The sequence below is a fragment of the Colletotrichum abscissum genome (genome assembly GCF_030869225.1).
Source record: "Colletotrichum abscissum strain IMI 504890 chromosome Unknown Scaffold_71.1, whole genome shotgun sequence".
In the NCBI taxonomy this organism is placed as follows: Eukaryota; Fungi; Ascomycota; class Sordariomycetes; order Glomerellales; family Glomerellaceae; genus Colletotrichum; species Colletotrichum abscissum.
This window is the reverse complement of record NW_026850516.1, coordinates 81,226-99,406: the sequence shown is the minus strand read 5'-3', so window position 1 is coordinate 99,406 and position 18,181 is coordinate 81,226. Positions and strand designations below refer to the sequence as shown.

General features: G+C 53.9%; 8 protein-coding genes across 8 annotated transcripts; 7 read left to right on the top strand and 1 right to left on the bottom strand.

Annotated features, from left to right (window-relative positions):
• Positions 1-30: 30 nt before the first annotated feature.
• Positions 31-246, top strand: CABS01_15670 (uncharacterized protein; the record flags this gene model as incomplete). The annotated part of the gene is made up of 1 exon (XM_060549004.1): positions 31-246. A coding segment is annotated over one exon (216 nt), but the record flags the coding sequence as incomplete, so codon positions are not given.
• Positions 247-637: 391 nt separating this feature from the next.
• On the top strand, positions 638-853 carry CABS01_15669 (uncharacterized protein; the record flags this gene model as incomplete). Its single annotated transcript, XM_060549003.1, has 1 exon — positions 638-853. One exon carries the CDS (start codon positions 638-640, stop codon positions 851-853), a length of 216 nt encoding a protein of 71 aa, XP_060391086.1.
• A 2,286-nt stretch (positions 854-3,139) lies between these two features.
• Positions 3,140-3,544, top strand: CABS01_15668 (uncharacterized protein; the record flags this gene model as incomplete). Its single annotated transcript, XM_060549002.1, has 1 exon — positions 3,140-3,544. The coding sequence occupies one exon, from the start codon at positions 3,140-3,142 to the stop codon at positions 3,542-3,544; it is 405 nt and encodes a 134-aa protein (XP_060391085.1).
• Positions 3,545-3,630: 86 nt separating this feature from the next.
• Positions 3,631-3,849, bottom strand: CABS01_15667 (uncharacterized protein; the record flags this gene model as incomplete). The annotated part of the gene is made up of 1 exon (XM_060549001.1): positions 3,631-3,849. The coding sequence occupies one exon, from the start codon at positions 3,847-3,849 to the stop codon at positions 3,631-3,633; it is 219 nt and encodes a 72-aa protein (XP_060391084.1).
• Positions 3,850-5,312: 1,463 nt separating this feature from the next.
• CABS01_15666 (uncharacterized protein) lies at positions 5,313-6,052 on the top strand (the record flags this gene model as incomplete). The annotated part of the gene is made up of 2 exons (XM_060549000.1): positions 5,313-5,376; positions 5,667-6,052. 2 exons carry the CDS (start codon positions 5,313-5,315, stop codon positions 6,050-6,052), a joined length of 450 nt encoding a protein of 149 aa, XP_060391083.1.
• Positions 6,053-10,638: 4,586 nt separating this feature from the next.
• Positions 10,639-11,404, top strand: CABS01_15665 (uncharacterized protein; the record flags this gene model as incomplete). The annotated part of the gene is made up of 4 exons (XM_060548999.1): positions 10,639-10,873; positions 10,912-11,104; positions 11,148-11,227; positions 11,268-11,404. The coding sequence occupies 4 exons, from the start codon at positions 10,639-10,641 to the stop codon at positions 11,402-11,404; spliced, it is 645 nt and encodes a 214-aa protein (XP_060391082.1).
• A 1,695-nt stretch (positions 11,405-13,099) lies between these two features.
• Positions 13,100-14,170, top strand: CABS01_15664 (uncharacterized protein; the record flags this gene model as incomplete). Its single annotated transcript, XM_060548998.1, has 2 exons — positions 13,100-13,240; positions 13,319-14,170. The coding sequence occupies 2 exons, from the start codon at positions 13,100-13,102 to the stop codon at positions 14,168-14,170; spliced, it is 993 nt and encodes a 330-aa protein (XP_060391081.1).
• A 3,012-nt stretch (positions 14,171-17,182) lies between these two features.
• Positions 17,183-17,797, top strand: CABS01_15663 (uncharacterized protein; the record flags this gene model as incomplete). The annotated part of the gene is made up of 1 exon (XM_060548997.1): positions 17,183-17,797. One exon carries the CDS (start codon positions 17,183-17,185, stop codon positions 17,795-17,797), a length of 615 nt encoding a protein of 204 aa, XP_060391080.1.
• Positions 17,798-18,181: the final 384 nt, after the last annotated feature.

The following is an 18,181-nucleotide window of genomic DNA, read 5'->3' as shown; positions in this document are numbered from 1 at the left end:
TGAGATGGAACATGATTGAAGGTACAGACAGGAAGAGTGAAGCAGTCGAGTGCGCGCGCAGAGCAAGGCGTTGCTTATTGGGGGAGGATTCACCGACGTGCTTGCGAAGACGCGGTGAGGCAGAAAAACTTTGACGAGAGGGCGTCGACAACACGAACGAGCCTCGATGAGAAAGAGACGCGCGCGACAGCATCAACGCGGATGAAGCCAAGTGTATCTGTATGCGCGCGACGATTCCATGATTGAGGTACAAGTGGTGATTTGATCCTCAATCGGGACAACGGGTGAAAAGGAACATAGGAAATAGGGTGCAGGTACTTACGGGCAATGTAGTGGTAGTATTAACTCAACAACGATGCATAAACCGACGGGTTGATGGATGGGGAATATTTGGTCTCTGCTCTCTCGGGGGGTGGAAGAGAGACTTGGACCAAGCCTGAGTCGCAAAAGACAGGAAGCGGGTCACGCACACGCCCGGGGTTGGGAAGGGCTTTTTTTGGGCTTTTTGGGGGGGGGGATGACGGATGGATGGGAGGGATGAGGTGAGGTGACGAAGTGACGAGGTAGAAAAGGATGGGAAGGAGTGGGAGTGGGAGTGGCAGTGGGAGGGGGGAAGGTGGAAGGGGGGGAGGGAGGGATGGTGCGAGGTAGAGGCGAGAATAAAGGGGACAAAGATACAAGGCGCGCGAGGCCGAGGACGTGTTTGCTTCAAGTACTCTTTTTTCTGGGGGTGGTTACTGCCGGGTTGTGTGGTGCGGCGGTGCGGCGTGCCTGCCTTGTGGTTCCAATTGACCTGGCTGGGCTGGTTGGCTGGCTGGTTGGGGTCGGGTGGCAGGTGCGTTGCGTAAGGTAAGGTAAGGAAGGCAGGTACTGTGTTGGTCTTGGTCTTGGTCTTGGTCCAGGACTCTCGTTCAGTGTGTGTGCGCGCGGGCGGTGCCAATACGTGTGGTGCGGGCGACCGAAAGCGACGTACGGGACGCGACACGGAAAGTAAGAGGAAACAAAATAAAAACAAAAATGAGCACCTCAAGCGGCAGTGCAGCAATCAGTGAGGTGAGCAACGATAACGGCGAAAACCAGGTGGATCTTCGTAATGGACGGCAGGGAACGGCCGGAGCTGGAGACTGGAGAGGAGAGGCTGGCAAAACCTGGAAGGCTCAGGTGTGCAAGCAGGTGAAAGGTGTAATCGTCAGGTAATTGGACGTCAGGTGAAGGAAGGTGCGCTGCTGCGGCATAGAGCGACGCGGCGCGCGGTATTCGTTGGCGGGAAGGAATGGGTGATTTCCCTTTCGGTGTGGGGAACAAAGTGCGAATGACGGCACCCCGGAAGGCAGGAAGCGGTGGAAGGCTCAAAAAATAAAAAAATAAAAATATACGGAAGGTACCGAAAGTTGCGGTGCCCTTGCTCTTTCCTGGTACAAGGTAATCAGGTGAAGGAGTCCAAATAAAGCAGACCAGGTAGGTAAAGTGAGGTGTGTGTGGTATATCGCGAGATAAGGTCTGGCAGGCAGGTAGTGACAAGTAGCGGCGGAGCCAGAACGAGGTAGCGTGATGTATTCGTGAAGGACGTCGAGGTTCAGATAGACAGGCGCAAGTAGACACGAGTAGACAGGCAGCTGGAGGCAGTGCGCGAGATGTGCCGTGCGTTGCTTGTTGGTTCGCGCGTATGAGTTGGGTCCAGCTGGTGGTCGGTGGCGGTTCCTCGGATCAAGGGTCAATCAACAATGGACGGCGATCCTAAATTGGGTGCGTTTATCCGTACGGGCGGAGACAGCTAGGAATAGGTAATAGAGAGCGAGAAGAGCAATGAAAGCTGTCTCGAACCAGTTTCTGGACAGGCGATGGCGCGCGCGCGAGAGAGAGAGAGAGAGAAAGTGAGAGATGGAGCAAAGACAGATAGGAAGCTTCGGATACGGAGTACCTTATTGCGACGCGATTCGGTGTGTATGCGTGTACAATGAGGTAAGACGTAGCCAACGTCTGCAGGAAAGGCAAAGAATTAGAAAAGTGGTGGACGTTGATGAGATAGGCCCAGTGAGTGATGCGTGTGTAATACTTGGTGGCAAAGGCGGAAAGAGATGGAGGTGCGTGGGATTGGCGGCGCGCAAGTGAGGCAAATGTGGTGACGACCGCAGCTATGGCGACAGCGACAGCGACAGCGTCAATGCCAGATGGAAAGCTCTGTGAGCGATGATGAGGTGAGGTGAGGTGAGGTGATTAACAATGACGGGCGACGATGGTGGAGATGTCCGTTCCCTTGCGGTTGCGGCAACGTCAAAGTGGTGTAGGTGTGGATAGATGCGCGACAATAGTGTGGGCGGCGGCAGCGCGTCTGTAGCTTTGGTGTCTGCTCACCTTGGGATTTTCGTTGACCTTGAACCTCTCAGAACTTTTCGGTCTGGGTAGGTAGGTATTCTTTGAGGTGAGGTTGAGGTGAAGCGCGTGAGGTGATGTATCCGTCAGAGTTGCGAGGTACCCGGCTGGGTGCGTAGTCGGGTACCGTGTATTCGTAGCTGTAGCTTTGTATGTAGCTGTACGGATACTTTGGTTTGCTGTAGCGGCAAGGACCTGAAGCAAAAGTGTGGAGGTGGAGCTTGAGCTGGTGCACACCTTGAGCTGATGATGTCGGGTTGGGTATCCGTAGTGTAGTGCAGGTTGGTTTGGGAACTTGGGACTTGAAAAATGGGAGTTGGGATGCTATGGCTCGCGATGACCCAAGTATGTACCTCTGATGGAAGTAACTTCCCAGTTCACGGTGATGTTTCTGGTCGCCCTCTTTTTTTTTTCTGCTGGGAGAAAGTGGGTGGTGGAAGGGGTCAGGAGAGAAAATTGCTAAGGGGGAGGGGGAGGGCGAGGGAACATGGAAAAGAAACGAGGGAGGCAGGCGGGGGGAAAGGAGGGGCCACTCGACGCCATTTCAGCGGGTCCTCGGTCAGGCAGAAAGTGACGATAACACTCCGACTATTAACCGGCAAGCTGCGCTGCTTCTACCTTTGCAGTCAAAACAACACTGTTTGGCAGCAAGGCACCTTCCAATCTTCTATCTTTTTGCCTCGGTCATCGACATCCAACCACCGGCACAGACCGTCTTCCCCTCGCTCTGCACGGATCACTTTTACTTGTCACTCGACACTTCGTCATGGCTCAATGCTCAGTGGCTGCTCCGTGCCTTGTCCCTGTTCCACTTTTCCTCGTCCATCCGGGCAGCTGCCAGTTGTTCACCTCACCTCAATCTATCAGGTCATCCCATCCAGAGGCAAGTTCCAAGCAGGTACGTACGACAGAGAAGTACTTTCTACTTTCCTTTGCCAGCGATACGATCCGATGCGATTGTGAACCACGCCCGTGTGCTGCCGCTGCTCGTATCTCGTTGTACCCAGATATGTTATTAGCCAGAAAGACAGCTTCCTTACTATGTACGCGTTGGGCACACCGAGTTTGTCGGTCAGATCTGACAACTCGCTCGCCTCGGACCCTTCGGCCATGCGCTCCTGCCGTGTGTCGTGTCGCTCGCTGCTGCGCTTTGCCTGAAGTTGATGACTGAGGTCACTGGTCACAAGCGTTTCTTCTTGCGGGGAAACCCACATCACCTCACCGCACCTCATCTCAGCCACTTCCCTCATCCAACCTTCAACCAGGTGTGCCAGGCAAATGGCAACCCCTCTGAGCCACTTTTATTTCATCTTGTTTGCCTGACTGAATGGCCAACGGGCGAGGCAGCAAGTAAGGTGCTCCAACGACTGGTTGACCATTGACGGGAGCTGGAGGGGAAACACGAGAGGACGGGAAACACAAGTTGAAAAGTTTATCGCATAATCTCTCAGCCTCGTCCCCTCCACCAACCTCCATCTTCACTTGAGCGTCTTGTTCTGGCAGTGTTATTAAATGCGACCTGTGCTGCGTTCATGGTCAAAGGTAAAATCAAAAGTGCGTAGGTACTCGTCGCAATTGTTCTCTTGGCAGTTTTTCTGAACTACCTTACATGTACTCCATGTACCGCCTGCATGGTCCAAGTACTTGATCCTCGCTTTATGTACCTCCTGTTAGTGGTACCGCTGGTGGACACCTACTACAACATGGGACTCTGCGCGGTACGTACAGTACCTCAACGATGCATGTACCTTTCCGCCCGTCTTGAGTCTTGAATCTCGAGTCGATTAGGTTGGCATTTGGAAACCAGATGACATGGTTATAGCAATGCGGAATGCATCTAAATCGCTTTGCCTGACATGATGCCGGCTGCGCAAAATCCATCCATAGTATTTCGTGGCTTAGTCATTGTCTCCTGTCCTTGTGATAATACCATGTCTCTACCCCTCAGCGGCCGCTCTACCATGGCGAGTTCATCCAGACCGGTAGCTTCTACTCCATCTTCAACTTGTGATGACGCCTACCTCTCTGTGCGTCGGACCGCTCACAGACGTGTTCGTGGTCCAACAGTGCGCGATGCTGGCCCGTTGTCTCAGCCTTCACGTCAGAATTGGAGAGTCAGCTTGCGCTCGAGGCTCTGTCTGAAAAGACACCTGGGCGTCCATTCGAGTTTTGATGTTTTGTTCTATGAAGAACTCGGTCTGGTTGAGATCGAAAACGCTTTACGCTAGAACATACGGTCGAGATACCATGGTGTTCAATTGGAGATGGTGCAACGGACGACTCCGCGGAAATGTTTTGCTTAGCACGCCGAAGTTTCCGCGCGGCGGTGGCCCTCCGATGATGCCGAGGTGCGGAGCCTGCGGCCTGGCCAGCTTTCGTAATCATCCGGGACGGGGAACGGGAGCCAGTAACTTCACGGCAGCGGACCGAAGGCCCGACTTTTCCCAGGTCACATCGGGAGAGGGTCGGTGCCGGGGTACCGGGATCCTGGAGACCGAGCTGCCTCAGAAGTGCACGGTTGTCATCGGTTCCGGGCGCTTGGGGTTCCACTTGGCCGTGGCCAGATCGGGACGGGGAGACAAGGATGACCGAGATGCCGCGGTCCATCGCTATCACCACTCTCCACTTGCTGCTCCACGAGAGTCGCATCGTGAATGAACCCGTGAGTGCTCGTCACGATAACGAAAGAGAGATATAGATAGGCTGATGAGGCTGACCGCCGGCACATTCTGTGCAATTGGCCGCGTATTCCGCGCACCCACATAAGCGGTACCTGGGCAGCTTGACCGCCAAAACAAAAGCGATGCTGCTATTCTCCCAAGACAAGAATTGTTTCAAACACCGAAAAAAAGGCGACGAAACAAGGTGGCTCGCCCGACCCTGGCAATGACCCCAGATCGCACCAGGCGTGAGGATGAGCCCCATGACCACCAAAAAAGATGAGCCCCAAGTTCATGCCAAGCTCATGTTGGATGCTGTCGTTTAGCTTCATGTTGTCGACAGGTAACCTAAAACGGCCTCATGAGCCCTGACCCGGCCACGTCTACTGCCATCCGGTCTCTCGCTTTCATGCGCGTAGGGCAATCAGACTCTGTGAAGCCATCCATTCCTTGCCAGGACGTGCATGTTCGTTCCGAACATGGACAGACTTTATGCCTCCTTGGCAGGTCGGGTTGAGAGACCCCAGCTATGAAACGATGTTGGTCACAGGGTTCCGGCACCAATTGTTTGAGACTCGCGGCTCTTGAGCAACATATGACTGAAGACACGTTCACCCCAACGTCTTCGCGCAGGGTGGCCCTGGGCTCGGCCAAGCCGTGAATCGGAACGCTGGCTAGTGCCCGTCGCGAGCAAGTTTGTCGATTCTGTCGATGTTTTCTCTCAAAGTGCCGCTTCCAAGACATTGGACGATGAGGATTCATGCGAGTTGCTGAGACGGCCGACGACCAGACGATCCAACGATGATCCGTGGCGTCATGAACAATTGGGGCCGCTGCTCGAAATCTCTGTTGCAATTCCACCTGCTTCAAAGGGCAGAGGCTCACCCCCTATGTATTTCGGGGCTCTTGGTTTGAAGCAAAAGGGAGAGAACGTCGCATGGGACGCCCTGATGGAAAGCAGGAGCACTGGCCCACAAGGCTGGGCCGGCCAACCTCCACGTATTTACTCGGCCGAGTAATGCGAGACACGCGGAACAAGCTGGGTATGGCGACGTTCCATTTCCTAGGCATCTTTTCTGCACCATGTCGGACAATTCCTTGAATAATTGCGGGATCTGTGTAACCCTCTGAATGGTGATTAGTATGCTTTCCCGAATTTATTCGTCGATAAGCAGTTGTAGTATCCGGCTGTCCGACAGATGAACTGGCCTATTACACTAGGGATTTGACTTGAACGGTGTATGCAGCGGACAGTGTCAAAGCCGGGACCTGTAATCTCGCTCTTCTTAGCCTCCGTCCTCCGTGGATCACTTGTATTCGTAGTGTACTGTTGCAGGACCGTTGAGTGTGGGGCCGCCCCAATCCATCGGTCGAGAGATCAGACGAAAAGAGTATCGCCAAGCTTCTGTCAGGGAACCGGGCGTTACTGTTCATCTAGTCGAGTCCGGTGCGGTCCCAGCACCAGGCATGGTAGGCGGATCTTGACGCGAATCCGAACCAACCACGGGTTCGATTAATGCGGCCGTTTGTGCCTCCTCTATGACATCTTAACTCCACCAACCACACTTGCGCCCGTCAACATTTGCCTTCGGTTGATGGCCTTCCCGAAGATCATCACCGCCATCACCAGATTGGAGATGAGATGGCAGAGTGGCAAACAGGGGGCGTGACGTTTGGCGATTCCTCCCGGAAGAATCGGAGACCTTCTTGGTCTGCATTTCCCACCGGTTAGGTCTGGGTGCGGGCGCTTCTGGACTCGCGGGATGCGGGCGATCCCTTCAATACCCCAGGTATCCCGATATTGAGTCTTCCTGCTCTTTTCCCACAATGCCGGCCAAAAGTTTCCTGGCCGTTGTTGAACCGGATGATGAGCATCCGCCCCGTGATATGTTGCTTCCACTTCTTGGTCGTATGGAGGGGCAAGTCCCTTTGTTTCTGAGCCTTCTTGGCTGGATGGAGGCTCTTACATGCCGGGGGGGATTTTGGGCGATCAGGGACATCGATTGGTAGGGCCGCCAGGTTACACGCTGGAGCCTGGATGGCGGAACTTAATTGGTGCCGGGGTTGACGCTCGAGAGGGTAATCAATCATGGTTTATCTCCGCTCAGTATCGTGGCTTTGCTAGAGCTTGCGGGACGGGGGCCAAACGGGCGGCCGGACGATGTTCATTGTGCGCAACGCGCAAGGAGAATGAAAAGTCCCGGAGCGGACGGCCGCAACTCATGGTTTTGCCACGGAGAATTGGGGGCCACGAGCAGCCCGCGGCGGCGGCGGGCTGTGTTTCGATCTCCATGGCGCCGATGGTGGCTCGGCTTTCTCAATTTCAGTGAAGCTGCCCAAGGAACAGCCTGTTTCTGTTAGTGCTGCGGCGGCGAGAATGTTTCTGCTCCTGTAGGATGTAAATTACGATCTGTGAATCGTGGTGGCTAGTAGAGGACGGTATATGACTCGGTGGACCCGTCCGTCAGGTTAGGCAGCGTGCCAGTAGTCTGGTTTGACAGGCTGGTAGGGCGAAAAGGTCAGACGAATCCTATTCCTGATAAGGGTAGACGCTGGAGGGGGCCCGAGACCGAGTTTTGGCTCAGACATGTCGAACTCTGTGTGGTGTGGCCCAGCCGCCCAGACTCTCGGCCATAACTTTTGGCGGGCGACAGTAGCATAATGGGGTGAGGGAAGCTCAATGGACGACGATTAAAGGGCCATGGACCTGAAAGAGCGCGCGTGATGAGCGGGGTTAACGCCAGACGGTACGGTAGTGTATCCATATTCTGTAAGGCACTCCGTTGAGACTCGGGAGTAGGTAGTAGAGACCGTTTGGAGGGGAGTGCCTGGAAGCGGAAACGCCCCGTTGGAGATGGTGGCATGGTGGCATGGTGCAAGCCAGATTCAGTTTCAGCAGAGATCTGTTAAGAAACAAATAAGGTTTCCTGCATTAGGGCCCCTCTGTTGTTTCTTGCAATCCATGTTCGTCCCGTCGGTCAGAGGAAGGGAAGGGGAGGGTGTGGATGGTCGGCTGTCTGTTCGCAGCGTGCGTCTGTCTGAGTTTTTGAGAGATGTCGTCGGGAAGAGAGGTGAGTGGTGGAAAATGGAGGAGGAAAATGGAGGGGTGACGAAGTCCTGGGTGTGGGAAGAAAGATGGACGAAAAAAGAGGTTTGAGGGTACGTATCGTGTACAGTAAGGTGAAGCCGACAGCCACACCTTTGATTGGTTTCAGTCACGGGGTGGGCGGCATGTGTGCTGTGTGAGTGGCTCAAGCCCACGATTAAAGCGGATGGAAGGGTACGTACAGCTGGGGGGCCACACCTTTTCGGTACGTATCGTACATAGTATGCCGTCAGGGGGAAAGGGCGACCAAGAGGGAAAGGGCTGAGACGTGGGTGAAATTGCGCCTGCTTACTAGCGAGTTTCAAGGGACGTGGGCCCAGGACATGGAAATTCACCAAGAGGCAACAACGGCCTGGGATTCCCAAATGATCACGGCTTGACGAGCAAAAAAGAGCAAAGTCCCCCTCCTCTGGAAACTAGACCCCCCTTCTGTACTGACCCCTGGCTCTCTGGAGATTTTTTTCTGTACGAACAAAACCTGCCCTCTCCCTTTAATTGTGCTGTCGTTACGAAAACAGGTGAAGCGTTTTTATTACTCTCTCCACATCTTGGCAGGAAAGTGGTGTGAGTTTCAATGTTTTGGTGCGGCTCGGCACCCACGGAAGGCGGGGGAGGATACGTTCGAATCTCAAGGAAGGGAATGTCGACAAACCTGCCAGTGCCTGCCCTACAGGTGAGTTGCGGTAGAACAAATTCATTATTTTGTCAACTTGTCACTTGTGACTGCCGGAGAGAGAAAGTGACTGACTGAGTGGTCCGTGGACCAACCAGAAGAGAAAAGTATGTGTGTGAGAGGCCACGTTGAGATGCCGATGACGAAGTGCGTGTCTGGAAAGGATAATTATCCAATGTCAAGTCTTATGAATAGCATCTGTCCGTGTTTATCCGTAAGTTTCCCTCATATAAGGTACGGAGACTTTCAATGACACCCGAATGAGGGGTGTGCTAAGTTTGGCTGCGGATGGATGGGTGCGGGCAATTCAACTTGCAATGCGGTGACTGCATCCCAGTCCTGGATGGCATCGTAGTGTAGGGCAGTCAATTTAGACAAACATGCCGCTATGCCGGTTGATCCAATGACTGCCATAGCAATGTCGCATATGGAGAATAGATGGACAGGCACTCTACTGTTGGTTTCTGATGAGCGAGCACTTTGCACCAAGTACGCAGTGCACCATCCATGGGCCACCACGCCGTGAGAATTGTTAGTCTCTGAGCGCAGATGCCGAGGCGGCGTCAGAGAGGGACGCACAAGAAACAGCCTCATGTTTCGATGCAGATGCCAACGCCTATGCTTCTACTTCGCATCTTACAAGGAGACCGGACACCAGAAACCAGAAACCTGGGCTGGACACGCCATCACATCACATCGCTTCGACAAGGTCGCGCGGGGTAGGGGTGCCAAAATTGTTGATCATCAGATGGGACCACGGGAAGAGTCTATTCGTGCAAATACAGTCGTCAGCCGTGTCATGGTCCAGGGCGACGAAGCCAAGAATATGTCTCTTACGCAAAGTTTCTTAACTGGTCGTAAATATCCGTTAGGATACTCGGTGTCCCAGACAGGACGGCGCTACTGTTGAAGCCTTGAAGGGGAGAGCCCTGACATCAAACCAAACAGCCGGGTTGGCATCTGGGCCTGTCGAATCGTCGATACCCTCCCTACCTTATGGTAGTAGCGGCTCTGGCGCAATTGTTCCCATTGAGGAGGCTCTTACACGGCAAGCCGCAACGGGGCCTAGTGGGAGACGACGACGTGGGACGAAGTCAAGGAGGCTCGAGCCTCAAGCCTCGAGAATTGACTGACTGACTGTGATAATGGTGTATCCATAACTGCGTACGGAGACACCACACTACGTAGGCAGAGGAGAGATTCACTCACTGTGAACAAAAGGACGGTTACAGTAGACAGGGGTGTTCGGCCCCGCCGCACCGGTGGTTCGCAATGAGGTGGAAACTGCGGATGGGTCGTGAGGTGGGGCTCACTTGCCTCGGGAACCGATACGTATCGACGCTACCAGTACGTAGCTACGTACCCGTCACGGTTGCGAGGCTGGCCGGGGTGATGGTGGTTTCTGTTCCTGACTTGACCCAATACAGACTAGTAGACGCTTGGCGTGCCTTGCCCTTCTGTGCGCGCAACTCGCAAGGAAGGCTCAGGGGCTGCCGCGAAAACGGGCCAATGGCAGTCACAGGCGCGCCTCTGTAACACGTACCGTCCATCGCTTGACCCCGCCGTCAAACGTCAGACAGACATCCTCACACAACCTTCAGACACAGGGTCACGATCCCGTCACGACGACGACGACGACGACGACCACTGCCCGCAAGTTGCAACAATCTGAACAGCATCAGCGGCAGCATCAACACCAACGCTCGCCGCCCGTTACTAGTGTACCAGTTCCCGCTCCTCACCAAAACGGCACTTGAGTCTCGAGGTACCATCCCGAGTACACCGGCCATGCCACGACGGCCGGCGGTTGCGACGACCATGCCGCAATGCAGCCTGCGCGTCCTCTCCTCATCCTTCTACACATCGTAACCTACCGTACGGATACGCAATATACAGTTAAGCGTCCTGTACCGCACACCGCACCGTCCGCATCTCACCTCACCGCACTGCACCGCACGTACAATACTTCGTACACGCGCGCTATACCATACGAGACCGAGACGAGGAAAAACAACCTGCTCAATACCCCGTTTCCCTCTCAATTGGGCATATGCCGCGAATGTATGCCTCGCGTACCCGCAGAGCCCCTGCTCCTCCCCCTCTGCCTTGCCCAGCCTACAGATACCTGTTCGGATCCCACGAATACCTCGCTATCGTTGTTCCAAGAATCCCCTCTGCAAGTGCGAGACTGCAACCTTACGCAGAGCCCCAAAACGCTACAGCCATTCCCCTTCCTATGCTTCCCCTCCCTCATCCTCGCCAAAGCCTCCGCGAGATCGACAGCGAGCAAACGTATGCTTATCGCGACTTGAGACCAGATGTCGACCGCAAATAGTAACACCCTCTTCCTTGTTGCGAGCCACCCGACCCAGCGTGACGGTGTCAACTTTGTCGAGGTCTCGGGAGGGATCAATGGTTTGTTTTCTGAGTCAAGTTACATTACTTTTCAAAACAGCCTTCGGCGATGCCATGCCACGCCATCCCAAGCCCCATACTATGCCGCGCTCTGCCACGCGCGCAACACGAGTATCCATCCTTACCTTCAGCAGTAATACCATACTCCGTAGAGAGAAAGAGGACCGAATTCTCTAAAGTTCCTCCTCCTCATCAGTCATGAACAAGATCCACCGACCATGTGCCGTGGCCGAAACCAAAACCAGCTGGCGGGTCATCAAGATGCTTGCAACAAACTAGCCAAGTTGAGGCTCTATACTGAATCTGCATGGAGCCCAGGCACTCTCTCCCCTTGACGAAGAAGGGGAAGAAACAAATCGGAGGCACGACACCGCTCTTTTCGTCAATGGAGACGCTACGCTGCACGCATTTGGTGGCTTTCCTTTACCATGTTCCAGGTTTGCAAGAGCCTCTCTCTCCTCTTCTTCCCAATCTCTCTTGTTCTGTTTTGCTCCCCGAGTCTTCAATGAAAGCTCCATCTCTGGGGGGCCCTAGGCTTGGTCTATGCTCATCCTGCATCCGAGCCTCCGAGGCTACAGCTCGTTGCGGGCAATCATCCATTTTACTTTGGCTTGTCTATTGGCGGGCGCCACTTGAGTCTGGCTGCTCTCTTTCTCGATCCATCATGGCGGCCGGTTGAGACGCACGTTCGTCTCTCACCGGATCCATAATCTCGCACCCATGCCTGTTCCTCGTCCGTCTCCTCTTTCTGGCCCTGCCCTCGAACAAGTTACGTACAGGGGTGTGGTCAAACAGGGTGTGGCTTGCACAAGCGTTGCCGGCCCTGGTCTTGGTTTCTCTCTCTGTCTCTCTTGTCTGCTGGGTCTCTCTCGCACACACACACACACACATTTTCTTTCCTTTTCCCCCTTCAGTGAATGGGGATGGCAGCAGGCCAGGCGGATCAGACCAAACGTTATGCTCTGCTAATTCTGTCACATCCACCCCATCTTCTCCAGGGTCTGGCTGGCTTCACTGCTGAATATCTGCAACAGGGCTAGACTTGACGGTGTGCGAACCCCCTGTCCTGCATGTACCAGCGCCCGAACATGATGAGGCAATGTTTGCTATGCCTGCCCACCCGCTCTTCTTCTTTGGGCGTGTGTGTGAGTGGTGCCTTGTCTGGTACGGGGACAGATACGGTCTAATGCTGGTAGAGCTGGTCCCGTCTTGTCTCGTCTTGCCAGTTGCCAGATAGAAACTGAGAAGAGACTGGGGCCCAGGTCCAACTTTGGCTGAGGCTGCAATATTACTTTATCCTCCCTCTCTCCCCCCATCTCGAGCAGATTTTGTCTCTCTGTTTACCTTCTCTACCTAACTTGGGTTTATCATCAACATCCCTTTTCTTCGTCTTCTTGAAGCGCAGTTGCGTGTCCTTCTTTTCTTCTCCCGCAGCTAGGGTTTTACTTTCCTTCATTGTCCAACTGGCTTGGCTGCACACACTCATTTGACTACGCTTCTTGAACACCACCTTTTTTGTCAATATATCTTGACCTATCCGGTTTATTCAAACAAACGAACTTCACTTCACTTCTTTGGGACCTTCCCCCACTCGCCTATCCGTTTCCTCTCTCCTTGACGGATCTGCAAAAGGCCGACTTCGTTGTTGCGAGCTTCCGGCTGGGACACCACCTTTCTACAACCATCAACTTTTTCAAACCTTCGATTCGTTGGCAGCAAGTTTCTGCCTCTTCTTATCAAACCCAGCTTCCAGGACACCGCGAACATCATAACGCGTGAAGATTCTCCACCGAGAGACACAAGAGTTTACCCTACTTCTGAGAGGTACAACGACGCAACATCGACTGTTCCGAAACGATTTAACGAGCAAAAATGTCTCCCACGATGCAATTGGCGCCTCACACGGCCACCTACACTCCCACTTCCGACGCCATGGATCGTCATGAATATGGAATCACCAAGAACCGCAAGGCGGCTTCAACCGGAGGAGGCAGAGCATGGAGCGAGGATGAGGTATGTTTCACTCGGATAGTCTAGGACTGCTGCGATCCAGAGTCACATGTGAGACCACAATGTCTAACCGTACCACAGGAAGTCTATCTCCTCCAGACTCGTCTTCAGAAGATGCCTTACAAGCACATCGCCGCTCACCTGAAGAAGACTGAGCTGGCATGTCGCCTTCACTACCATCAGCTTAGCCACGGTAGCAACCGACGCAAGCAGCGTGCCACCTCGGTCTCTTCTGGCTCTTCCACCACCCACTCACCTGTCATGCAACCGACGATGCCTTCTTCGATCCGAGAGTCGACTCCTCGTTCGGTTTCTCCCCCAGGCAGCTCAACCAGCTACGCCCCTCACTCGCCCGCCCCCATGCAACTTCCCAGCATCATGGGCCACGAGGCTTCTCCCAGGCTCCCCGCCATCCTCCCTAAGCCGGTCTGCATGACACTGCCACCTCCCACCGCCTCCCCCACCCGCGGGTATCCCACACCTCTCCCTGAGCCTCGCAGCGCGGCTCTCCCCTCCGCCACCTTCCAGTCCATCTCCGGCAGCCTCCCCATCACGCCACCCCTGCGTCTGGAGTGCCCTCTTCCTTCTGCCCAGTCCATCGTCAGCCATCAACACGTTGACATGAACCGCCTTCAATCCGTCTACACTGCACACCGCGCCTCTTTCTGGGCCGCTGTGGCTAACGACTACGGCCCGGGCGCAAGCCCCGTTGCTTTGGAGCAGGCATGGCAGAATGGTGCATGCTGCAACCAGCAGCAGGCCAGCACACCCATCACACCCACTTCCAGCCCCGACAATCTGGATCGCGATAGCTACGAAAGACCTCAAGACAAGACTCGCATCTCTGCCATTCTTGGCATTGACGCCAACCCTCGCTCTCCCCGTGAGCGTGAGTTGGTGAGACGCATGGAGGAATCAAGAGTCGGCGCCTAAGAAACTCGGCACCGACCAAGACAACACTTTGATTCTACCAGTGTATTACTTTACAACTTTGGAGTGTCTGATTCTTGCTTGAGTTTTTGCGTCTTCCGCCGTGCAACAAGAAGACTACAGCATCAAGCCGCAGTTTTGTTCTTCGCTTCAGTTGGCTTCTCCCTGATGGGAAATTTGGTTTCATTGTCTTTTTTGGTTAGGGCTTTTCGGCAAACCGTTTGTCCCATCTTCATCGTACACGAACAAATACGACTAAGGTGGCTGCGAACTGTTGGGGCGAAATCCGGCGCAGGCAGGGGCAGGGGTTTTGCTCGGGAGGGGAAAGGTGCCCTTTCTTCCATTTCTTCATTTCATCTTCTATCTTTTTGAGGGAAAAAACGACGCCATCACCGAGGCATGCGAAGGGGATTGGATGCTAGATCCCTGAAATAGGGTGGTTGGGCACGACTGGCAGTGCAGAGGAGGACATTTACAACATTTCTTTCATCTTCTTGGGAAGGCATCTTTTCCACCCTTTGCAGAAATGAAGCGATGACTACGAACCACAAACACATCCCAACCGTGGGGTTATTCCGAAACAACTTGTTACGGCAGTTTTTTGTACACTAGAGCGGCCCTTGGGACCCTGCGGGATTCATGCAGACGATGATTGCGTTGGCTTTATTTTGCTTTTTTTTTTCTTCTTCAAAACGGCGAATCGAGAAATCAGAGTTTTGAGAAATCTTGTTTTTCCTGCAGTGATTCTTAGTGACCTCGTCCTTTGGTTCTGAGTAGTGGTGTCATGACAGCTGCAAGGGAGAGAAAGAAGCAATACGATGAGAGGACCGCGGATGCATCTGTCCAAGCGTGATGTGTTTGGACATTGTGGGAATCACTTCAATACTGATACGATGTCTCTCTCAATCCTTGTCCAGATTAGGGTAACAAGTCGTCGAGTGATGGAAGATTGTTGACGTTTGTCTGACAAGTGCTTTGACGATCCAAGCTGCAGTTTCCAATTACCGATTCCAGACCAGCGCTTCGAAGATAACGCCCATACATACGTGATCAAACCGTCGCTAGCGTCATGTAAGAGCGATGCAAGATGCAGAAGAGGAGCTACCATTGGCAATTGTTCCCTCACGGCAAGGTGAAGTGTCCCGTCCCCGTAGGTGTTGTTGACAGTAAGGTAGATAATTTACGGCACTCTCTATCCGTACCTTGGACGAAAATTACTTACCTTTCTCACGTTGCGTAAGAGTTGGAAATAGCAACAGGGCCGTGAATTGTCACGGGTACGTACACATGGCTGGCCTTGCCTTCCGCACATTCTTTTCTGAAGTTGAAGTTGAGGTTGAGATTGAGGTACGTATTAGCGCGGTCGGAGTTTCCCTTCACACCCTCCCGATCCTCCCAACCCTCATCCTCCTCCACCTCCTCCTTGTCTTTGGTACACCAATACGTGACTACTTCGCTTCGACCACCCACCTACCTTGTTACCTTATCACCACTCAGCCCAAACGTCCAAAGATCCCAAGGTTTCGTCGGTCCGCCTTGATCAGCAAAGCTCTGCTTTTTTGACACCCTCCGAAACCTTCTTTCCTCCCAACTCTTGAAGCATAAATGGTTTTGGCCTTGTTGGAACAGACGCCAGCCAAGCATGGTCCCTGGACATGTTTCTCACACCCCCAGCAGAAGCGAGCAACGCAGAGCACGGCATGGCTTGGCTCAAGAGAGAGAGAGACCGGACGGACGAAGAAGGACGGTGCGGATGAGGGGAGAGGGGGTGAAGAAGGAGAAGGCTTCGTAATGAGCTGCGCCATCCGTCTGGATTTCGAAACAAGCAGAGGTGAGCGGATAGCTCGGACGAAAAAGAGAGAAAGGTTGGCCCCTCCTCTTGAGTCTCGACGAACGCCCTTCTATTGCTGTTCTCTCTGCCTTCCAACACTGGGGCACGCATTGAAACGAGCGAGAGTAAAAGCATGACTTCATAAGTGCATCGCCAGCGTTCCCTCACCCTCGCCGATCCAAACGCAGAGTCAAACAGAGTGTCATCCCATCCCACTGGTGAGAGGCGCCAGGGAGATGCCCCCCTCTCACCGTCCAGTGTCCGAACTTTCGCAACACGACAGGGCCTTGGCACGATTGCTGTTTCTCTAATCGAAACCCTACTAGAGCAGACGACCACGTCCCTCTCGATTGATTTCGAGACTCGCGGCTGGTGGCTGGCTGGTGGTGGTGTAATGGTCGGTATTGCATGCATATGAGCACACACACTCGTTCATACACGCGCACTTACGATTTACGTGCACACTACATACAGCAAGTGTAGCAACGGGCGGGGGAAAAGATTCAAGACGTTGCAGCGCTCTCCACGCTCAGACAGACAAACAATCGACCGCTCAAGCCTGGGATGCGGGGAGGGTTTGCTGGAGGACCCCCACTGGCGGAGACTCCGTCAACCACGATCATCTTCAAATGTTCTCGTGCTAAGATGTCCCGAATGCCTCGATCTCCGAACCGCGAGCCGGCTGAGCCCCGCCTCCGGGAGTCGGCCTAGTCCAAGTCTCAGCAGATCTCTCGCCCTGAAGATCGTTCGACGTCTTGAGCCAAGACAGGGTTATTGTTATAGCAACATCTCCTTTGAGCAGCATGTCACACGGGTGACCAGCGTGGGGATCGTTCGACAATTCTCAAGCCTGTTCTGTATGCTATGGACATATGGGCAGATCCGATTCTGACTGTACTGTCGTCCACGCTGCGGATCGGCTTGAGCTCATCTCGCCGGCGCCGGCACCGGCACCGGCATTGAGACTCCACCCATTGAATCCCGTCTTGTACGACAAATACGACTACTTTGATTGGAAAGTACGTTAGGTGGGGGACAGCCCGATTTCCCATACCACGAGTGAGAACATGCAGACTGTACGCCGCCATCAAAAGGTGGCACCATGCCTCACTTGGACACCACCACCTACAGACCAAGTCCAAGAACCAGTCAAGATAAATGCATTGGGCATCCCATTCACGCTAATGGAGCTAACGACACAGGACTGTGATGAGATCCATGAGAAAGCGTGGACAGATCCGGGAGCAGCCAGAAGCTCTTGCGTGTCCCACGGACTGGCGCCATCCAAACGCCCAACTGGCCGACCTCTCACTCATCATACTTTGACGTTTTGTACGCACCTTCACTCAGCTGCAGCAATAGCCAGTTGTGAGGCGTGGGGGACATGCCTTTCATCGGAGAGAATGCCGTTGGTGACGATGCTTCTTCTTGGAACTGGAACTCATTGGCGTCTCCCCTTCTCACTTCTCAGTTGGCTCCTGGAAAGCTGGTCCGGCATCGTTCAACTCCATCGCAATTCATTTTCCGACAATCCCGTCATTCGTCAATGGGTCAATTCCATCGCATTTACCCCTCTTCAACAGGTCCCATCCCGTCTTATTCACCCGCAAAGTCAATTGAGTGTTGCTCCACTCCTACCGCGGACTATGCCCCGATTCCCCTCCGGCGCGGCTGGGATCACCCGACCGAAAGCTGCGAGCCGCTTCGTCTCCGTCGGCAGCCCTCCCAATAAGATCGCTCGCATTAAGCAGCAATGGATTCAATGGTGTCCCGAGCGGATCCGTCCCCGAGGTTTCTAGTGGAGTGCTTCACGACGTCCCTGCCGGTAGCCTATTGAGGAACAGGAAGAAAGCAACGAGCTCTGTTGGCTTTCCCCGCGCCCTTCCCACTCTGCCCGCATTGTGAACCTTGGCTGCCGTTGTCGCTGCCAGTAGCTTTGCTCTCGCGCTTGAGCTACCTACTAGTAGTATGTACACAGAACACAAGTTGTGTGGTGGGTGAAACAAAGTTCAAAAAGATGTTGCCGCCCCCCAGTCGCCCTTTTTCCTTCCCCGCGTCTACTGCTGCTCGTTGAACTATTTTCTCCTTTTCATGACATTTCGTTGACACTTCTCTTCTTGCTCTGTCACCAACTCGGTACATTGGAAAACCTTGGCTCTCCCGACTCTCGAATTCAAACGGGC